At 54.1% G+C, this 21,381-nt stretch overlaps 1 protein-coding gene across 4 annotated transcripts; it reads right to left on the reverse strand.

Annotated features, from left to right (window-relative positions):
• Positions 1–64: 64 nt before the first annotated feature.
• Positions 65–20,884, reverse strand: Arhgef1 (Rho guanine nucleotide exchange factor 1). 4 transcript variants are annotated; one of them, XM_050127077.1, is made up of 30 exons: positions 20,723–20,883; positions 15,830–15,883; positions 15,647–15,730; positions 15,217–15,330; positions 11,875–11,973; positions 11,643–11,685; positions 11,182–11,428; positions 10,842–10,871; positions 10,519–10,618; positions 10,287–10,383; positions 10,173–10,208; positions 9,607–9,747; positions 9,019–9,124; positions 7,593–7,760; positions 7,144–7,289; positions 4,715–4,861; positions 4,354–4,436; positions 4,066–4,191; positions 3,798–3,912; positions 3,615–3,715; positions 3,279–3,356; positions 2,875–2,950; positions 2,623–2,790; positions 1,880–1,967; positions 1,704–1,790; positions 1,374–1,441; positions 1,208–1,294; positions 699–853; positions 527–626; positions 65–371 (listed from the first exon to the last, which is right to left on the reverse strand). In XM_050127077.1, the coding sequence occupies exons 2-30, from the start codon at positions 15,860–15,862 to the stop codon at positions 361–363; spliced, it is 2,934 nt and encodes a 977-aa protein (XP_049983034.1). In that variant the 5' UTR covers positions 15,863–15,883; positions 20,723–20,883; the 3' UTR covers positions 65–360. The 4 variants fall into 4 exon arrangements, with proteins under 4 accessions (XP_049983034.1, XP_049983035.1, XP_049983037.1 ...); XM_050127078.1 differs by lacking the exon at positions 20,723–20,883 and adding an exon at positions 19,485–20,074; XM_050127080.1 differs by lacking the exon at positions 7,593–7,760 and having other exon boundaries at positions 20,723–20,882.
• Between the last annotated feature and the right edge of the window lie 497 nt (positions 20,885–21,381).

Consider the following 21,381-nt stretch of genomic DNA (forward strand, 5'->3'; position numbering starts at 1 on the left):
AGTCACAAAGGTGATGGGGGTCAGACCCAGACATGGGGCCCCATCGCTCTCACACACACAGACATCTCCTTAGATAATATATATTAAAAATAAACCTCCATTCAGGGTATAAAAACAGAGCAAAGGCACTTGGGGTGGGGGATGGAGGGGTAACCCCCCATAGGCAATACTGAGATGGCCTGGAAAATGGGGATTATGGTGGTACTCTGGGGGTAAAGCCCTGAGCCCCTGAAGCGAAGGCAGGAGGGAGAAAGGCAGAGGCCAGTGTGGGAGGCAGGGACTCCAGCAGGTCCCCTATCAAGTGTGGCCAGTCTCCCTCTCCTCAAGGCCTCTGGGGTGTGAGACCCTCGCTTCCTCTCTTCACGAAAGGCCTGAGGGGTTAAAGAAGCAGACAAGGAGAGATAGAGGAAAGGGGTTGAGAAAGTGGTAGGGAGGGATGGAATGAGGCAGATGGGACAGCGGGACAGGGTATCCTGCCTCCCTCCAGCCCCTCAGAACAGCGCCCTGGCCCCAGTACCCGACTCACTTGTCTGAACAGAGCGCTCAGGTACAGCCAGGCTAGGTGACAAAGTTCCGCTAAGCTGAGACAGGAGGGGTCTCAGGCGACAAAATTCTTCCTCTAACTCCTGGAGAGGACCACAGATGAGGAATGCCTTTCCTTCCGTGGCCTGCCCCAAGTCCCCTGGTTCCAAGCATACCTCTAGCTGCTTGACAATTTCCTCTAAGCTGAGCAAGTTCTCTTGAATCTGTGCTAGACCTGGGGGACCACCACCAGGCACTCCATCCCCATCCTGGGGAGGCCCCAGTCCACCGTCTTCCTTGGCAGGCAACAGGAGCTGTTTCAGGGACAGCACTGGCCAAGGCAAAGGGGGACAGGGTCATGAAGGCAGAGGGCTTGGGATTCTGGCTGTGTGCAGAGAACTGGAGATAAGGGTCAGCTGGGAACTGAGGGATGGAGGTAGATATCACTCAAAAGGGTTAGGATGGGGCAGGGGACCTGAGGTTGGAGAAACTGAACTCAGCGTCCAGGGTGGGAGAGGAGCTGAAGAAGAAAGATCAACGTGGGCCACCCAGGATGCTGTGGGCAGGGCAGAGTTTCTTGATTCGTGGACAAAGAAATCTGAAAGACGGAGCCTTTCTATAGTTCAAACTGAGGCACCGTTCGGCTAGGTCCTCGACCTGGAGGGTGCAGAGCTGGCCTACCTACCTTTCTGCAGGGCTGTGGCAGCAAGCTGGCCCTCTGGGCCTGGTCTGCAGAAGGGCAGGAGATCGCTGAGAATGCGCTCTGTCCGGGCTGGGGAGGCAGACAAAGAGGGAGACTCAGATCCTGCCTGGATTCCAGTGACCTCCCCCCGCCAGACCTTTGGACTTACCATCAGCTGGAGGCATCTCTCGGCCTCCAGTGCCATTCTCCGAGCTGCTGAGCAGAGGTTCTCGGGTGCTAGGGAGGGAAGTGATGGGTGACCAACCCTACATCCCGGTCCCCAGGGAGTGGCAGGGGTCGGGGGACAAATAGCTGGAGGAGGAGGCCTGAATAATAGGAGACAGAGGCCTAGAGACAGGAGGAGGCCATGGTGGAGTCAGCACACACGTACATGTATACATGCTTATGCATGTGCGTGCACAGAGACAGGCTGGGGCGCAAGTTCTGTAGATGCACAGGGACATGGTCTCCCATTCCCTGGTTCTCTAGCTCTCCTTACCTGCTAGGGCTGGGCCGGGGCTTGGGGCGGGAGGCAGGGGCAGGGACCTTTAGGGATCCGGCAGTTTCAGTGATAAGAGTACACCAGCTGGGGAGACAGGCCAAGACCAGAGGCATTCAGCACACCTGAACCCCGTGCAGGACATACACCTTCACACCATCCCTGAGGACTCTCACTTCTTGCGCTCTGATGATGTCTGTGCCACCAGCTCATATATTTGGGCCTCCTGGTCCCAGGTAAAAATGACGTAGAAAGCTTTGTGATCTGCATAGGGCGGGGAGAGACAGGGCCTGGTGCTGAGGTTCCCATATGGACCCCTCTTGGGGTACTGTCTACTACTTTTTCCTTATGCAATACAGTTCCCAGTCACTGTCCTGCTAATACCGAGGTCTTCCATGGCCCATCACATCAGGCTGGAGTGCTTAAGCAGCCTTGACCTGCAGAGACCCCTCCCCCAGCTCCACCCACCATCAGTGGCACCAGCACAACCAGCAATGCTTGCTAAACTCTCTGCCCGGGGTTCCACCTTATGTCCCAAGTACATGACAATGTTGTGAAAAATCTCCATGAGGCCGACCATGCTTCTCTGTAAATGTAGGCAGTTCCCTCTATTTTTATTTTTTAGTTTCTTTCTTCCTTTTCCGACACAAGGTTTCTCTGTGTATTCCTGGCTGTCCTGGAACTCACGCTTATAGACCAGGCTGGCCTTGAACTCAGAAATCTGCCTGCCTCTGCCTCCTGAATGCTGGGATTAAAGCCGGCACCACCAAGCCCAGCTCTATTTTTAGTAGGTTGATTTCAAACTCAAGCCACCACGTTTGCCACTCTTACTTAGTCCCGCCCATTTCTGCCTCACGTGGACCTTTCTCAGTCTCTGGCCCGTTCCACTCAGACAACCTGTGGCCTCAGACAAGCTTACCAGTGGCCACCTCTCGGGTCATGGCAGAGGTGAGCCGGAGCACAGGCCGCAGCATGGTCTTGCCATCAGGCGTGGGTGTGAGCGTCCGGCTGTGTGATTTGAGCAGCAGCTTCTCATCCTGGCGCTGAAGCAGCAGGAGCAGGTCGTCCAGCAATAGCACGTGGACCTCTTTGGGTGAGGCACCAGGATCACACCTGACCTCTATGACCACCAACCCCACCCCTCCTTCCCCTGGCTGGAGGGAGCACTCACCTATAGCCTTGTCTCTGGTTACCCGCCATGTCAGTGGACCTTCATGGACCAACTTCTTCTTAGTGATGTCCAGGTTCTAAGGCAGGAAGGAGCCATGGTCAGTTAAGTGGCAGGAGTGGATACAGAAGGGAGAGGAAGGCAGCAAACAGAACAGCCAAAGACCAGGGAGTGATGTCAGGGGTCACCAGTCAGCTAAGTGGCAGGAGGAGACAAGAAAAGGGAGAGCAAGGTAGCAGGCAGAACAGCAAAAGACCAGGGTGAAGTCTGGGTCACCCTGGACACACATCTGGGAAGGAGGTAGGGACAGAGGTTCCCTGGGTGCATTCTCAGCTGCACTATATGCAGGAACCTGTGGGCAGCAGGGCCAAGGTGAACTGAGGAGAAGCAAAGGCCACTGGGTTCACCTTGAACTCGCTGAGCATGGGGTCACTGCTCTGCCGTAGGTGAGTCAAGTCCAGGCGCCGCTGGTAATCCTTGAGTCTCTAGAGCAGAGAAAGGAAGGGTTCCAGGGGGCTAAACCAGGCACAGGCACTGCCCTCAGTGATCCAAGGTGGGTGAGTAAGCAACGAAGCAAGGCCAACGTCCAAGGGACAAGCTGAGGTCCAGATGAGTCTCCCAGCAATCCCAAGAGGAAGAGACTAAGGGATAAATGATCCTTGGACACTGACGCCAAGGGAGCAAAGGCTATGTCTGACCTCTGAGCAAGCTAAAAGTATGTCCCTCGCCATGCCCGGGCTCACCAGCAGATCCTCCATGTCACGAACGGCTTGGTTGACATGGTGCAGAATCTCCCGGCAGCAATCTGCTGCGCGCTCCACTTTCTCCCGATCCCCAGGCTCTTCTGCAGGCAAGGCCAGAGGTATAAACCCCCACCGTGTCATGTCCTGGCTCAGTGTTCATAGTCAGAGGAAGGCCTGGGGTACCTGTGTTCTGCCCGATGCTCTGCAGCAGCAGTGGGTACTTGGTCAGCCGCTGCATCTCAGTGGGGATCATGTCCTTTAACTGCAGCCGTCTGCACCGAGGGCGGCTCTCAGCTTCCTGGGGAGCGAACAGCACTGAGGTGGCCCAGGGCCATGCCTTTCTCTCCTGAGACCCCAGAATTCAGCTCTAGCCCTCCTCCCTCACACGCAGAATACCATGATGTTTGTGCGATGCGTCTTGATCAAACTCGAGGCCCGTGTCCCACCTCACCTGCACAAAGGCACAGAACCGAGGCTCCTTGCGCTGCTTGACTTTGAGCTGCTCTAAGGCGAATGACTGGCGGCTGCAGAAGCGGGAAGAGATCTTCTGGAACCACGAGCCCTCAGCACCATCGAACTGCAGGGAGATTCAGGCAAGGGAAGGTCTCAGAAGGGGCTGTCAAAACAGTCTTCTATAGTCATGGAAGCTAAAGTGGGACAGGCCGGGGGCCCAGATGGCTGGGGGCTGTGGGGAGGACACTAAGAGGCAGTGTCTGGGGCCATGCAGGGGCACCCTCACCCGGGCCAGCAGCACATCGCCAATCTCCTCGATGAGGTAGCCGCTCTCTTGTCTCCGCTTCATCAAGCGATCGAGGAACAGGGCTGTGGGGGACACAGGACGTGCTTGGTTGGCGCTTAGGAGACCGAAATGCCTGCTTGGAGCTGCTGCTGGCTCAGGCTGCAGTCTGTGTCTGACTCTTGGGGCTGGTGAGCTGGCATACACATGCGTGTGTGCACCTCTGGGGTGTGTGCTATAGGGTGCTATAGGGGTCAGAAGTGTATGATCCCTAGGAGTAGTCTGGCAGGTACTCAATGGAGGAGGCCCAGAAGAGAGAGCCGATGGAGGGTGTGGATCAGGAGGGGTTGTGGCCGGCACTCACAGTGCACCTCAATGAGTTCATCCAAGCTGGGGAAGATGTTCTGCAGTTCCTCCAGAGGGAAGAAGCCCCCGTCTGCCATGGGCTGGTAGAAGAGGTCATGGAGCACCCGCAGCATGCGCACGTGAGCTGCCTCGGTCACCAGCAGCTCTGTGGGCCCAAAACCAGGAAGTATTACTAGGGAGGACACAAACTGTAGGGGAAGGTTCAAAGGCAGGCTGGGAGAATGGGGAGGTTGTGGAAGGATCCTGAGAAGTTGCTGAGGTAAGAAAATACTCTGGATAGAGTCACTACTGCCTCATGTAGCCACTGAGGACAGACAGACAGACAGACAGACAGACACACACACATACATACAGACACACAGCTATCTACCTATGGACAGAGACTCTCATGTGGTACAGGCTGGCCTGGAACTCAAGTACCTTCTACGTCAGCCTCCCAGGTGTTGGGAATACAGCATCACACAGTGATTCCTCTAATACAGGTTGGTAGCTTCAGGTCCAGGGGCAACCCCACTCCTCCACAACCAACCAATCACTGGGTACCTCAGTGAGTTTCAGGGGCACACAAGTCTGCTAAGACTAAATGCACTGTGTGATGATGATGATAATGTGTGTGTCTGAGACAGTGTGTGCAAGAGAAGTGTGGTGGGAGAGACAGAGTGTGTATGTGTATGAGTATAAGAGAAGAAAGTGTGTGTGAGACTGTGTGTGTAAGAGAAATGAGAGTGTGTGTGAGAGAGAGAGCGTGTGTGAGTGTCGGTAAAAGAGTGTGTGAGAGAGACAGTGTGTGTATGTGAGAGAGAAGTGAGAGTGTGTGAGAGAGAGTGTGTGTATGTGGTGTGTGTATATGTGTGAGAGACAGACAGACAGACAGAAGGTATGTGTGTGTGTGTGTTTCCTGAGGTCTGGTCTGGTCTTGCACTGGCTTTGCAGCTGAGGGTTACCCAGAAACCCTGGCCCTCCTACCTCCAGCTCTCAAGTGCTGCAAGTGCAGCGTGCGTCCACATCTCACTGCCCTGAACACTATTCCTGGAAAAGGGCAGCTGTGTAAGCTAATGGGGGGGGGGGGCGGGTCATTAGCCACATGCTGCTATTTCCACTGTGGCTACAAAATGTAAATGAAACACAGGGCACAGTCCTCGGCTGTGGCCACCACACTTTGAGAGCTCCACAGCCAAGCCAGGCCTAATGGTGCAGTCCTGTAGGCCCAGCTACTCAGGAGGCTGGGAGAAAAGCATCTTGAGTTCCGGGCCAGCCAACCTGGGCTACAGGGTGAGACCCTGTCTCACAAAACAAAAGCCAGAGCCAGGCCCGATGGCACCCAACTGTAATCCCAGCACTTAGGAGGCTGAGACAGGAGAATTAGGAGTTCAAGGCCACCCTGAGCTACACAGGAAGTTGGAAATCAGCCTGGTTTACATGAGACTCTAGCTGAGAGGCTGGAGCGATGGCTCAAAAGCTGAGCATACTGGCTCCTCTTGCAGACTTCTAGCTCTCACAAGGCTGGGCTGCTCACAACCATCTGTAACTAAAGCCCCAGGGGACCCAGGGACACCAGGCACCCACATGTAGACAAAATACCCATACAGGTAAAAATAAGCAAATTAAGTCAAATACAAATGAAAAAGTTGAAAAGGGCTGGGCATGGTGGCACACCCCTTTAATCCAGCATTCAGGAAGCAGCTGGATCTCTGAGTTCAAGGCTCTACAGAGCTAACTCCAGGACAGCCAGAGCTACACAGAGAATCCCTATCTTAAAGAAACAAAACCAGAAACAAATAAACTGAAACCGAAATGCCTAAGAGGAGCAGAGGGGGAATAGCTTCATATTGTTTCTAGCTCCTTTTTCTTTTCTTTTCTTTTTCTTTTTTCTTTTTTTTTTTTTTTTGTTTTAAGAGACAGAATCTCTTAATGTAGTCCTGGAACTTGCTATGTAGTCTCATCTAGTCTGGAGCTTACAGAGATCTGCCTGGTACTGCCTCCCAAGGGCTAAGATTGAAGTGAATATTCTTATTTAAAAAAATTACATTTATACATACATACACAGTATGTGTGTGCAAATGCATGCATATTCATGTACATACCATGGCACCCATGTGGAGGTCAGAGGACAACCTGTGGAGATGGCTCTCTCCCATCATGTGGATGGGACCTGGCTCCTTTTACCCACTAAGCCACCTCGTGGACCCTGGCCTTGAACCTCTGATTGTCTTTCCCGTTGGCCTCCTGACCCTCCCCAGGCCATCCCCAGGGATGACAGTGGTTGTGCCTGGCTCCTGACATCAGCACTGCTGTACCATCTTTGGAAGCATGGCTCTGCCAGCGGCCCTGGCTTTTCTGCATCTCTTCTGCAGCTGTGCATCCAGCTGTCCTCTGCCTCAGCCAGCATGGCATCCCTGCTGCTGCAGGACTCAGAGTGGAACTCACCACTGATGACCTCTTGCCGCTTCACTTGGTTTTTGGGCAGGCTGAGCAGGGTGTCTGGGGGCACGAGTTCCCTCCAGCCGGGAGGTTCCTCTGGTTCCAGTTCCAGGCCTGACCGTCCTGGCTCCCCATCATCTCCAGGCTCAGGGCTGTGGACAGAAGCCTTGTTAGGCCCCAGCCTTGAGCACCCCAGGGAGCTCTTGCTCCTTAGTTACAACCCCTCAGTGTCCTCGACATTGGATGCCCCTAGGTGACTCATGGCACAAACCAATCAATCCCCAGATCTCTAGACAGCAGTGTCCCACCTCCCAACCCTTCAGTGGCCTGTACTGTCCATAACTGGCCCTCAGCAACCCAAGTCACTGGCTAGCTACTTCCTTGAGAGTCTACCATCAACCCACTGCCTCCCAACTACCTAGGCTTCCTCAGTTAATGAGGGGGAAGTGACGTACGTGGCTCGTCGGGTAGGGCCAAGCACGGCCGTGGCGGAGCCGGGGTCCATGTCCACGTCGCTCCGGGAGCGGCCCCCACCCCGGCCCTTAGCCCCGAGGCTGCCCCGGGAAGGCCGGCGGCGGTCACTCACCCGCAGGCTCTCTGAGCGCCCCAGACGCCCTGATAGCCTGGACCCCGAGGCCAAGGACAGAGTCAGGCAGAGGCCAGGGCAGAAACAAGGAGAGACCAGGACAGGGACAGGACAGACCAGGACAGAGACAGGACAGACCAGGACACAGACAGGGACAGGGGAGACCAGGACAGAGACAGGACAGACCAGGACACAGACAGGGACAGGGAAGACCAGGACAGAGACAGGGGAGACCAGGACAGAGACAGGGGGCAGGGGAGACCAGGACAGAGACAGGGGGCAGGGGAAACCAGGACAAACAGGGACAGGAGAGACCAGGACAGGGATGAAACAAGCAACAGAAGAGAGAAGAGAGTCAGAAGTCGTGGGACTTGGGGAAGTATCCGGGAGTGGGAGTGGCCAGGAAGGGTAATAAAACTTGATGGGGTGGGGGATGGAAACCAACTGTGGCCCACAGGACTGACCCCCTCCCTTCCCTAAGGTGGAGGTGGGGAAGAGGGACAAGGAGAAAGGAGTTCCATACTTAGCTCAATCGGGAAGGTGACATACCTACCCACCCCTCCCCTCACAGGGGGTGAAGGGGAGGAGGTGGCCATGGGTAGGGGGAGGGGCTGGGAGAGATGGGGGAGGGCTGGTCCTCCCCCCACCCAGGGCCCAGGCACCCACCTCTTCCACCTTCTGGGGAGAGAGGGCACAGGGTCAGAGGTGGACCAGGTGTGCCCCAACCCAACTCCCTAGCCCCACCAAGGGGTCCCCAAAGCAGCAGCACAAGGACGGGCAGGGGGCAGAGCCTGCCCCCCAACTGTGAGGGGGACAAGGCCCCCAGAACACAGCATGGAGCACAAAGGGGCAAGGGACACCAGGAGCAGGGCCATGAGGGAGGCAGAGCTTACTGAGAAGAGGGGGAGGATGGAGAATGAACAGGTGAGAGAAGATGAGTAGGGAGGGGGAGAGGAGGGGAAGAAAACCTGGCCAGAGGGAAGGCCACAAGAGAAGGGGGAGGAGAAGAGAAAGAGAGGGAGAGAGAGAGAGGCGAAAGAGAAAGAGAAGAGAAAGAGAAGAGAAAATAAAGAAAAAGAGAAAGAAAATAAAGAAAAAGGGGAGAGCAACACAGAACAAGGGAGAAGGAGAAGGGGAAAAGAAGGGAGGAGAAAGCAAAGATGGAAGGAAGGCCCAGAGGTAGGCAGACGAGGGGCCAGCAGGCGCAAACTGCAGCAGCAATCCCAGGCACCCGCCCTGGTCCCACTATGCTGCCCCTGCCATGCCCAGGCCCTCCCAGCACCACAGGCAGACACCTCTCTGTCTCTGCATTCTCTTCCGTGCTCTCTGGGGCTGCCAGGGGTTCCAGGCTTGTAGGGCCTTGTGGGAGTGTGTCCCCCAGTTCCTGGGGGGTATCCCCACCTATGGGTAGAGGAGAAACAGCTGGCTGGAAGGCCTCTGACGCGTGGCGAGGTCTACCCTGACTGTGCACTGGGACAGCCCTTCCCAGGAGACAGTCTGATTGCAGGGCCTGGAGGGACAAGGTTCATTGGCACAGCACTTGGCTAGGACCCACCAGTGAGAGTTAGGGCTGTGGCTCAGTGGCAGAGGGCTTGCCTAGCAGGAGTAAGGGAAAAGTTTCAATCCCCAGTGCTGAAAACCTCCAAAACAGCAAAACAAGAAACCTAGTTCGGGGTGAGGAGACACGTGCTGGGACAGAAGTCAGAACCCAAGAAGAAAGCTGTGGAAAGGGTAAACTGAGGTAGGGGAAATCACTACTCCTGACCAGGAACTGGAAAAAGATGCTACAAACAAAGGAGAGATTCCTAATGGAGACAGTGGCTTCCATCTGAGTGAGGGCTGAGGGGCTGGTGCCATTCCTGTTCCGACTCTGAAATGCTCACCAGGTTCCCGGTGGTCGGAGCTGTCCACAGACAGAGGGTGCAGAGAGACTCCTGGGTTGTCTTGCCCAGGAGTCCCAACAGTCCTGTCCCGAGAAGGCATACCCAGGCCTCCCTTCCGGTCTGTAGGGCCTGGCTTCTCACCTGGGAAGACAGCAAGGAAGAAGAGGAAATTAAAAAAAAAAAAAATTGAGGCTTCAAGTCCCATCTGCTACCATACCCCAGGGGAACCAGACACGGTGTTCTTAGTTAGCCTTCTTAATCACAGGAAGGAGATCCTCCTTTCCTGCTCAAGGTTCAGGGACTCCCTACAAACAATCTTCTCCCTCAGACACAGAGGTCCAGCCCCAGCCTCCTCCCTCAGACCCAGGGGTCCAGCCCCAGCCCTCTTCCCTCAGACCCAGGGGTCCAGCCCCAGCCCTCTTCCCTCAGACCCAGGGGTCCAGCACCAGCCCTCCTCCCACAGACCCAGGGATCCAGCCCCAGCCCTCCTCCCTCAGACCCAGGGGTACAGGCCCAAACCTCCTCCCTCAGATCTACGATGGATACCCTAGCTACGAGTCCATTACCATCAACCTCGACCTTTAGATGTCGAAAATCTGGAGCTGAAACAAAAGAATGGGACAGTGAGCTGGAATGGCTTGGACAAACAGAACATGCAAGACTTAAGCTAGCCCTCTTACCAGGTGGTTCTCCCCGGTTCCAACGAGCAGGGTCTAGGATACTGCTCAGCCCTTTCTTTGTCTTGGGGGGTTCATCTGAACGCCGATTACCCATCACCTATGGGAAGAGGAGGAAAGGTAAGGCTAACATTTCCAAAATGACACAAAGCAGAAAAGGACTCCAGGTGTTCAGTCTCTCTAGGCTTCCCCAGGGGCAACTCAAAGAGGAGAGGGCCAGACTTGACCTCAGCACCTTTTTCCGGAAGAAGTTCCTCCCTGACTTCTTGTCCCCACTCTTGGTCCGAACTCCAAGGTGGCGCATGTACAGGCTGATGGCAGTAACCACAGCGGCACTGAGGGCGAGACAGTGAGGTGAGGCCCCAGTTACAGACAGACAGGAGCACACCAGTCCTCAGAGACAAAGACACAGTCCCCCACAACCCCTTAGCCACTTCCTGTGGTTAGAGGAAAGGGGTGGCTCCCAAAGCCAGGAGCAAGGGTGGTGCTCCAGGGAGCACAGCTCCCCACAGCCCAGACCATCCACCATTTTCTCCCAACACTCTCCAGGGCCATCACCTCTTTTCTTCATCTGTAGAGATGGTATGTCTGCAAAGAGAAGAAAGAAACTTACAATAAAACCATGAAGCCTGGCTTCCTTGTGCACCAGGGCACACTTCTGGGCTGCTATCTCTTTAATAAACAGGGTGAGGAGAAGAAGGGAAGTGGATTAGGAGGGCCTTGGAAGGTCCATTCCAGAGGACAAGTGCTAGGCCGGAACATGTGACCATGGACAAGACTCAGTTCAATAGAACCCCAAAGTTCTATGAGTTAGGCTATTCTTGTGGCGCGAGAATAGAAACACTAAGGCTCACAGCGAGGGAAACGCACGCGGGGCAGGGATTCCACAGCTACTCACTGCATCTCTTCCAGGTGGGAGAGCAGCCGCTCTGCGACGTGCCGCTCCCGGGCCTCGTAGTTGCTGCGGTCTTTCCCGATCCATGGTTCCAGCAGGCTCAGCTCCTGTTCCCAGGGCGTCATGCCCATGAGACGCTTGGAGCGGAAGTCCTCCAGCTGGCGGCTCACGGCTGCCTGCTGGCTCTGCACCACTTCTTGCATGAACCGCCTCTGGACATCCTCAGAGATGAGGTCAGGCCGCGTGCGGTCTACAGATATGCATGCAACGGCTGGTGTTCATGTTCAAGGGGGCCTGGCTCCCACCTTGGATCAGTGTCCCCACCCGCCCACAGATTCCAATGTTTCCCTGGGCTGCCACCACCAAGAACAGATGCAGGAATCATGGCTTCCAACCCAGGGCTCTCCTGGGAGGCAAATCTCTACCAGAGATTCTCCTTAGCCCCAGACCCCTCCTCTCCTTACCAAGTTCAAAAGCGACGTTGGGAGGAACTGGCACCCGCAGAACCTGCTCAGAGGAGACAGGAGTGAGTGGCAGGAGATACACCTCAGGAGGCCTTGGTGGGAAGGGTCTGAGGGATGACACTGGGGAGGGCCAGGGTTGGCAGTCACCTCCACAGGTGGACACTGGGAGGTGCACTGTAACTCCCCAGAGCTAAAAAGGAGTAAGGGATGGGTGGCAGGAGGTGCCTCTTACCGCAGTCTTCTCCAGGAAGCTGTGATAGAAGTCGAGGAAGGCCTTCTTGGCTTCTTTGGGGCCCAGTGAGCTCAGCATGTCCGCATGCAGGCAGCAGAGCTGGGGACACACGGAGTGTGACTCTTTCCTGGCCCCACTAATCACATGCCCCCTTTGGAGAGCCTAAGTGGGTTTCTGACCACTGGATGTCTGTGGGGTCCGAATATGACCCCCCATGAAGTACACCCTGACTTCTCTACCCCAAACGCCAACTCCACAGCGTTGCTTTTCCTTTGCAATTCTTACTAGCCAGCTAGTCTGAGAATCTGGTGTACCCAGAGGCCATTCTGAGCCCTTCATACACATTCAAGAACCTACCCCATCAGAGACCATCACTATCACACTTTGCAGGGAACACTGAACCAGGGACAGTGGTGCACGACTATAATCCTATCACTTTCCAGGTAGAAGCAGGAGGATCGGGAGTGTAAGGTCATCCTTGAGCACACAGTGAGTGTGAGGCCAGGCTAGGCTACAGACTCTGCTGCCTCTAAAAAGCTGTGGGAAAATGGGAGTTCAAGCTGAGAGTCTTGGCACAGGCCTGCAATCCCAGCCTGGAGAGTTCAGGCAGGAAGACCAGGAGTTCAAGGTCTCTGTCTCAAAAAATAAACCACCACAAGGAAGGAGAGAAAACCACCTCAAACTACAAGGTAAAGCCAGCATCACCGGCATACCCCAATGTTCTGGAAACAGAAGCAGGAGGACCACTGCGGGTTCAAAGCCAGCCTGGGCTTGAGCAAACCAAAGGAGGGACTATAAGAGGGTTCGGAATGGAAAGCAAGGCACCATGGGCATCATGAGCACCCAACTCTGCAGCTCCAGCTCCCATTAAAACTAAGCCTGGCAGCCTGTGCCTGGAGCTCACAGCTCGGTCAGATGAGCTCCCTGATCATAAGACCCTGTCTTAAAAATAATGTAGCAAGCCAGGCGGTGGTGGCGCACGCCTTTAATCCCAGCCCTTGGAAGGTAGAGGCAGGAGGATCTCTGTGAGTTTGAGGTCAGCCTGATCAAGTTGTAGGACAAAGAAACCCTGTCTTGGAAAAACAAAATAACAACAAAACACAAAACAAACAAATAAATAAAAATTAAGTATACAATTTAAAAAACAGAAAGAATACAAAGTAGAGAAAGGAAAGACACCCAGCATTGACCACTGGCCTCCACACATGACACACATACATGTACCACATGAGCACATACATATATCACATAATACATTAAAATGTTCAAACAAGGGGCTGGAGAGATGGCTCAGTGGTTAAGAGCATTGCCTGCTCTTCCAAAGGTCCTGAGTTCAATTCCCGGCAACCACATGGTGGCTCACAACCATCTGTAATGAGGTCTGGTGCCCTCTTCTGGCTTGCAGACATATACACAGACAGAATATTGTATACATAATAAATAAATATTTTTAAAAAAATGTTCAAACAAAAATAATGAGGGTTGGGATATAGCTCAGTGGTAGAGGACTTGCCTAGCATGGCTAAGGCCTGGGTTAAGTACTTAATAACAACAATAAAGATATAGGCCTGCTCAATGTCCCGTGGCAAAGTTGGATTCAAATGCAGGCAGCTTGTCTCTGTCTAGAAATACTGTGAGCAAGTCTGATTAAGTGCAGAGTGGGTTCCGATTCCTGTGTGCTCAGACCAGGTGCAGTGAGGTTGCCTGTGTGCCAGCCTTGGAGGGCGACCCTGGAAATGCAGGACTCTGCCAGTCCTGGCTCCCACAGCTGCTGCCTGGCAGGTGACGTGTGCTTGAGGACTCACTCCAGTGCAGGCAGAACTTTTTATATTTATTGGTTTCAACAGATCAATGTCTATTCTCATCCCCACCCCCAAAATATGGTGGGGTGCAGAAGCTGCATAAAGACAACGCTCACAAAGCCAGAAGCCATCTGGATCACCTCAATTTCCACGTCAGTAGAACGGAGCAGTTAGCATGCTTTTCTGAAGGATGTAGGCAGGAAGATTGCATCATTTCTCAATTTTCTAAAGCGTGGTATCAGGACAACTAGCCCAGCCTTGCAGTTCACGTCTTTTTCTTGAGACAAGGTCTCATGTAGCCTAGTAGACTTGCTATGTAGCTAAGGATGACCTTGAACTTTTTTTTTTTAATAATTTATTTTATTTCATGTACATTGGGGTGAGGGTGTCAGAGCCCCTGGAACTGGAGTCGTAGACAGTTGTGAGCCACCATATGACTACTGGGAATTGAACCCAGGTCCTCTGGAAGAGCAGCCTGTGCTGTCTCTCCAGCCCAACCTTAAACTCTTGATCCTTCTCCCTTCTCTTGCTGAGAGCTGGGGTTACAGGCCCGGGTCACTATGTTTGTTATGTGATGCAGAGGCTCAAACCCAGTGCTTTGTGCCTGCTAGTCATGTATTCTACCAACTGAGCTACATCCAGCACGCCCTTCTCTCTTCACCCGTGGGTGTCCCAGCCCTTCATTTCTTTCAGTCTCTTAGTTTTCTGGGGGAGTCAAGGTGTATCTTCATGTAGTGCAGTGTCCTGGGTCACCTCCTGGCAAGCGGCTTGTGCTGGGTGTTACTGAGTCTTCTTAGGAAAGGATCTAACCTCTCCCACCCACCCCCACCAGTGCTATAGCTTCTTGCTAAATCAGGGAGCTGAAGTTTTCTACTCTATAGGTGTTTCTGGACCACGTGGCTCTATATCTGCATCTCCCAGTATCTTCTGCCTAGCCCTGACAGTTTCTTTTATTTGAAGCCAGGTCTTGCCTCAGTTGACCATGAAGGTATGGCAATCCTCCTGCCTCAGTTTTCCACATGCTAGGATCACAGGTGTCAGGCTAAGCTCAGGAAGCTTCTAGGTTAGCAACCACATGGGTTGCTGATCAACATCTATGGTGCCCTCCAGGTCTGAATTGGCTAATGACACCAAATCCTGAATGCCTGACTAGTGACACCAGCTGAAAAAGCCTTGCTGGGTGCCCCTCCAAGTCCCCCTGGGTGAGCGGCAGGGTTAGCAACTGCAGATGCTGTTACAGGCCTGGAAGAGGACTGAACATGGTTTCAACCAGGATGTTGGGTTCCAATGACTCCTAGTGTATGTACTTAGGCCTTGGTTCACTGTTTTCTGAGGCTCACAGGGGCACCTGCAAGCCTGGTGTAGATCATATGCCTGCTTTCTCCATCTTGTCTGCGGTCCTATTTCTCAAACTCATGCTGTGTTCTGGATTTTCCGAAGTCTCTTGGCTGATCCTCACTGGTCTAGTCAGCTCTCTGAAAGTCTAATCTGCTCAACCTCATTCCTCCTCTGTCCCCCATACTCCTTCCTGCATCCTTACCAGGGGTCCTGGCTCAAACTGCAGGGCCACATGCTGCAGGAGGGCCATGAGATGGGCCGGGCGTCGCTTTACCTGCTCCAGGCTCTGGAACTGGCTGTTTTGATCTTCTGAGTTCTGGAGGGTGGAGACAAGGGAGCTGAGTGCCACAGGGAAAGAAGAGGCCTCTCTGGCTTGCCCTACCCAATCCCTGGCACTTCTCAATGGCTCCAAGACAGGGAAGATCTTGGGAAGCGTGGGTGGATATGTCTACGCTACAACCCTGACAGTAAGGGCAGGTAGCTGGGAAGAAGGGATGGGAGTCATCCTGGGGGGTTAGTGATAAGTTGGGGCTAAAGGAGTAAGGGTGGGAGTTGGGAGATGACAGAATGACAGGCAAGCCGAGAGTGGACACCTCAAAGGATGGAGGACTTTCCCACCCTATCCTGCTCACCGCCTCCAGCTCATTCTCAAAGTCCTCATCCTCAGCTCCGATGATGCTGACGGGCATCACGCCAGGCCGGGGAGGCCCTGGGGCCTGCAAGGAGAGACAGGACTTCAATCCCCAGGGCTCCACCTCACAGAGCACCAGAGACCCCTCACCTTAGATCAGCTCTCCTCCTGGCACTGCACTCACCGCCCCTCCGGTGGCAGCGGCGACTTCTCCCATCTCCAGGACTCCTCCACAGGGCTGCGAGAGGAGGAGGAGCAGCGGTTAGGGGGCTGGCGGGAGGAAGTGCCTGAGGCTGGGCAGTTACTCACTGATTCCTGGCCCAGGTGCGGAAGGTGAGTAAACAGCCCCCCCACCCTCAGCCGCCTTAGCTCAATGGAGCCTCTGTGTGGCCACAAAGAGCCCTTCACAGGCCAGTTGAGGCGGGGAAACCGAGGGCAGAGAGCTGGGGGGGGGGGGCGGGAGCTAGAGCCCAGACCATGGGTCCATGGGTGGGCTGGGCGGTTGTGGGTAAAAGCCACCAATTTGGGTCACGATAGAAGGAAGAACCAGCGACCCAGGGGGCTGGCTAGTTCCTAAAGGGGCAGGACTTTGAAACAAGCAAAATTAATGTAAAGGTCCTTAAGGAGAGTGTAGGAAAAGTAAGTCGGGACGGGGCGGGGGGCAGGGGGGAGCTATCCTCTGATCTGTGGCAGGCCTGAGTCAGGATATTGCCTCTGAACCCACCAGCCCCATTTCCTGTGACAGGAAGTGACAACGGTGAACCCCCAACCTCCAACACCCTCTACGCAAGAAAACAAAACTGAGCCCTTTTCTGTAAGGCCCCTTGAGCTCTTTGAGCACAGCGGTTCCCAGCTTCCATAGCTATTGTCCCCGAGAAAAGATGGGAGGTGGGTGCCTTCCCCTTCAATCCAATGTGGTAATGGCTCCCTGGAGTCCCTGTCTCCACCTCTCCTCCCGGACCTGTCCCCTCCTTCCCATTTCTGCCTGCCCCTCCTCTGGCTCCCTATGTCTCCTCCCCCATCTCAGTACAGCTGTCCTTCCATGGCTGGTGTTGGTCCAGCTCCAGCCCCACACTGTGGTGTCTCATCTTTCTCCATCCCTTGTCTGCCCCATCTAGGTTTGTCTTTCCCTTCTTCTCCCTGGGTCCTTCCAGCAGTATCTTCTAGGCCCTAACTGGTCTGACTAGTGCTGTGTGGATCGGTGTCAGGGAAGGAACTGTGGAAAGAGGGGTGGGGTGGACCAGTGGGGGGTGGGTCCCCACACCCCAAGCTATTTATAACTCTGGCTGCCTGAGACCCGCCCTTCTCCCTCTTCCAGGAGCCTCCTCCCTAGCACTCACTCAATAAGCCATAGCTGTGATTCTGGTTTCTGAACAGTGATGCTTCCTGGAGCACCCAGGAGTAATCCTTGGGGGTTCGCCCAAGCAGGCATCATTTGTATCCGTTCTCAGAAACTGTATCTGCCCACCTTAAAAGCTTGGCTAATTTCAAGATTTGAACATTGTTGAGTGTTTAATAAATAAACTTGCAAACCAAGATAGCAAAGTAATAGTAATTATTATGAGAGCTAAACTCATCAGGCATTTAAGTTGTTCCAGGCATATACTGGTTATTTATTTATTTAATTTATTTATTTCTGAGACAGGGTTCCCCTGTAGCTTTGGAGCCTGTCCTGGAACTCACTCTGTAGACCAGGCTGGCCTTGAACTCACAGAGTTCACCTGCCTGTCTCCAGAGTGCTGAGATTAAAAGTGTGCACCACCACTGCCTGGCATTCCAGGCATGTATTAACTCAGTTTTGTTTTCTTTCCTTCAAGAAGGGGGATCTCACTCTGAAGACTGGTCAGACTTGAGGCCATCCTCATGTCTTGGTCTCTCAGTTTCTGGTATTATAGGTACGAAGCACTGTGTCCAGTTCTATCAGTTCCATTACCTCCCCAACTACAAGCATCCCATGCTATGCTCACCCCTCTGAGAAACTGTGATGGCTTCAAAGACCATCCTCGCCAGCCAGACCTTCTAGGCCAGAAGCAATGAGCACAGACCTGGAACTCCCACACTTAGCAGTAATATCTTCAACTGCGAGATCCCAAAGGGCCAAGGAGGGTTTTAGTGTACAGCTCAATGATAATGCTTGTTTGGCATCTAAGAAGCCTTTTAGTTCTACCTCCAGCAGCACCGAACAGAGCAACCAAAACAACCAAAGAACAAACCCATTTCTCTTAGACCTACACTCATCTTCTCTCTCTTTCTTCCTTCCTTTTCTTTTCTTTTTCCCTTCCTTCCTTTCTTTTCTGAGACAAGAGTTTCTCTGTGTAACAAGCCTCAAACTCAGAGACCCGCCTGTCTCTGCCTCCCCAGTGCTGGGATCAAAGATGTATGCCACGCCACCATGTGTCTTTCAAATGACCCCTTACCATCTCATGCTTAAGTCTTTATTAACTCATCTCCCCAAAAAAAGAGGCCAAGGAAGGCACACAGTTTGAACAAATGTCCACTGCTAGGCCTGATTCCCACACAGCTACCACGCGCTATCTCATCACAATAGCATGGACTAGCTGACTTCCGAGGTTTCTCAGTGTGTGACAGACACAGCAGCGCGCGCGCGCACACACACACACACACACACACACACACACACACACACACACACACACACCTTGGTTCCACGCAGGGTTCAGGCTCTGTCGACAGGTGTTCAAGCGTTTAATCTCACTGACCCAATGAGGCCAGCATTATTTTGATTTGTTTTATCTGGCTCACTATTCTTATTGCCATTTTACAGAGGTGGAAATTGAAGCATGGCATTCTTATAAGCGGAAGTCAGCATTTAGATTCAGGCGGTCTGGCTTCACATTTTAAACATTTAGCACACTATACAGCTTGTTTTGTTTTTCTGAGACAGGGTTTCTCTGTGTAGCTTTGGAGCCTGTCCTGGAACTCACTCTGTAGACCAGGCTGGTCTCGAATGCACAGAGATCCACCTGCCTCCGCCTCCCCAGTGCTGGGATTAAAGGTGTGTGCCACCATCTCCTGGCTACACTGTACTGCTTCGCGGCACCTCCGCCCTCAAACACAAACACCTTAGGACGCTAAAATCTGCATCAGTGCTCTCTGAGACACAGCAGGTCTAATGGTGCCTGGGGAAGTCATGGGGCTGCTGTGGCCTCAGCAGTCACCCGGGATGGACCCAGCAGCTCCAGAAGCCTGGGCTTGGAGAGGGTGGGTTTGAAATTTAGGATACAGGTAAAGCTGGAAAAATGAGACAACTGACAAAGTCTCCTTTGTCCGGCAGATGGAGCACTTTGCACTTAGGGGTGGGGAGGGGAGGACAAGGGCAGGTTTAGGTTTATGCAGTGGGGGTCTGGAGAAGTAAGAACATGAGGGCGCCTGGGTTTTAAGAGCTCAGGGTCCCCAAGTCTTTCGATTGGATTGTTCAGGTCTCCAAGAACCTCTAGGAAAAACCTAAACGAGGCCTCTGGAATGTATAAGACCCAAGAATCTATTTGATAGAGTGGGCCTCAGGAAACCAGATAGATGATTTTAAAGGTTTATGGGACCTCGATAGAGGTGTGTGCTGAGTTTTGTAGGGCCCTGCTTTGATCTAGGAGAAGCCCGTGTTTATTAAAAGTCGGGTTTCCGTGAAAGGCTTCCTGAAACCTGGAAGGTATGTAAGATCTTATAACCTATGTAACGTGGCGGTCTTCACGAGCCCTAAATCTTACACCGGACGTGGCTAATTTACACGGGCGCTCAGTACTACAGCGATTGTGACAGTATGGACGGCAGGGAAGACGTGCAGGGTCAGGTTTGATGGCAGCCAAGGCTGCGGATCTCACCTGTCGGATGGGATGAGAAGCCACTGCAGCCTCCGGAACCGAAGCCTCCGCGCCTGAGCTCAAGGTTCCCCCACCCGCGCCGCAGAGTCGCTCTAGCCGAGCCAGAGGCCAGCTTTGAGTCCAGCTCCACTCCTCCCTCTGGCCGCTCTAGCCTGCCTCCTGCCACTCTCCGGCCTCTGTAACTCTACTCCTCCTGCCGGCCGCTCTATCTCTCCACGGCGCCACGCTGGCCCGATAGAGCCACTCTGGCCCATCTTGGAGGGCCCGCGTTTCCGTATCTCGACTGCCCCTGTCACTCTCCCGGGCCCCACCCCCTTTGCGGGAGTGGTGGATGATTCCAGCGCCTGGTTAGCGCTCAATCTCGGATCTCCAAGTTGCTCAGGTGTGAGGTCTTCCCACCTTGTCTACCTCCCCATCTCGGACCTGTTAAATTCCCAACTCTGTATACCCGCTCCCTCTGTCACCCCTGGCAAATCCTCCCGCTGTACTTGGGAAGCAAAGCAAAACAAAACAAAAACACCCATGCGCTTGAGTATATCTTTCCTCCCTCCCGACGGATTAACCTGCAAAAAGCAATGGCTTCCCTTTAGGACTCAGTCTTCCCATCTGTTCAGTGCGGATGTTTCCGGCTCTCTCCCCTACAACCATCTCCCAGAGTATATAATTAATAACCCAGAGGGGGGGAAAAGCTTTCTGAGACGTTTTCAACGATCCGTAACTCTCAGCTTCATAATGGCCCGCAGAGACACTGTTTATTTTAGGTACCTCTAATTAAGCATCCATGATCTCTACGACGAGGAGGTCCGACTCCTCGGACCTCAGATTCCCAACTGGTAATGGGTGTTATCGTTCTGAGCTGCGCTAACAGTGGGTAGTCTGGGTCCCAAACTATTTCATCTCTATCTGCTGTGCACTCGACAAATGCCCCCCCCCCTCTTTTTGGTATTGTTTTTCTTTCCGAGGCAGGGTCACGTTAGGTTGCCCAGGCTGGCCTCGAACTCAGGGCAATCTTCCTGCCTCTGCTTCCCAAGTTCTGGGATGACAGGCGAGCGCCACCACGCCGAGTTTTCTCTTTGCTCTCTTTGACAGATGAGAAAATAGGCCCGAGGAAGGGAGGCTTGCAGGCTCACTGCCCCCCACCTCCGAGGCCCTAGGCGCCGGGTCCCCTCCCTGCTCCTCCCCATTTCTCCCCCGGCTGCCGAGGGGGAGGAGGCCGGGCGGGGCCAGGGACGATGTACCTGGTGTCCGCGCGGGGAGGTGACCAGCGGGGCGCCCGAGGTCGGGCTCGGCGATCCCGGGCCCGGCGTCCCGGCTCCGGCTTCCAGGCTCCAGCGGGCAGGAAGTCGGGGCGTTTTTCCGGAGCCCCCGCCCGCCGCCCCTCCCCGCTTCCTGCCGGCGCCCCGTGCCCGCCCGGCACCTCGGCTTCCTTCCCCTTCTCACTCGCTCGCCCGGCTCCTCCTTTCCCCGCGGGTGCGGCCCCACCCGGCCCCGCCCGGCTCCCCTTCTTCGCCTTTGTCCTCCTTTGCTATCTTCTGCCATGCTGCTGCCCAGCTCCTGCTCTGGCCCTTCCTCTTTTCATTCTCTTCTTAGTTTGTGACAAGAACTCACTGGGTAGCCCTGGCTGGCCTTGAACTCGCTCTGTAAACCAGGGTAGCCTCGAACTCACAGAGTTCCTCTTGTCTCTGCCTCCGGATCGTAGAGGTTAAAGTTAAAGGCATGCGCCACCATGTCAAAGCTCCACTCTCTTTGAGCCCCACACTCTCGACCCAGCACTTTCCCCGGAAGCTATCTTCCTCCCCGGCCTCTGCTTCTTCACCCCGCTACAGCCTTTCTGCTCCTTTTTATCACTGTGCGTCCTTTTCTTGCCGCTGGGTCTCTTTCATCCTCCCAGACCATA

This window comes from Alexandromys fortis, unplaced genomic scaffold, assembly GCF_014885135.2.
Source record: "Alexandromys fortis isolate MF-2015 unplaced genomic scaffold, M_Fortis_MF-2015_v1.1 scaffold_262, whole genome shotgun sequence".
Classification (NCBI taxonomy): Eukaryota; Metazoa; Chordata; class Mammalia; order Rodentia; family Cricetidae; genus Alexandromys; species Alexandromys fortis.

What these genes read in the sequence shown, in the direction of transcription:
- Arhgef1 (XM_050127077.1), bottom strand. Translation starts at nt 15,862, where the DNA reads ATGGGAGAAGTCGCCGCTGCCACCGGAGGGGCG. An exon ending in GGAACTTCTTCCGGAAAAAG is followed by an intron (nt 10,384 to 10,518) that starts GTGCTGAGGTCA and finishes CTCTTCCCATAG; the next exon opens with GTGATGGGTAATCGGCGTTC. An exon ending in GCGATGTGCTGCTGGCCCGG is followed by an intron (nt 4,192 to 4,353) that starts GTGAGGGTGCCC and finishes ATCTCCCTGCAG; the next exon opens with TTCGATGGTGCTGAGGGCTC.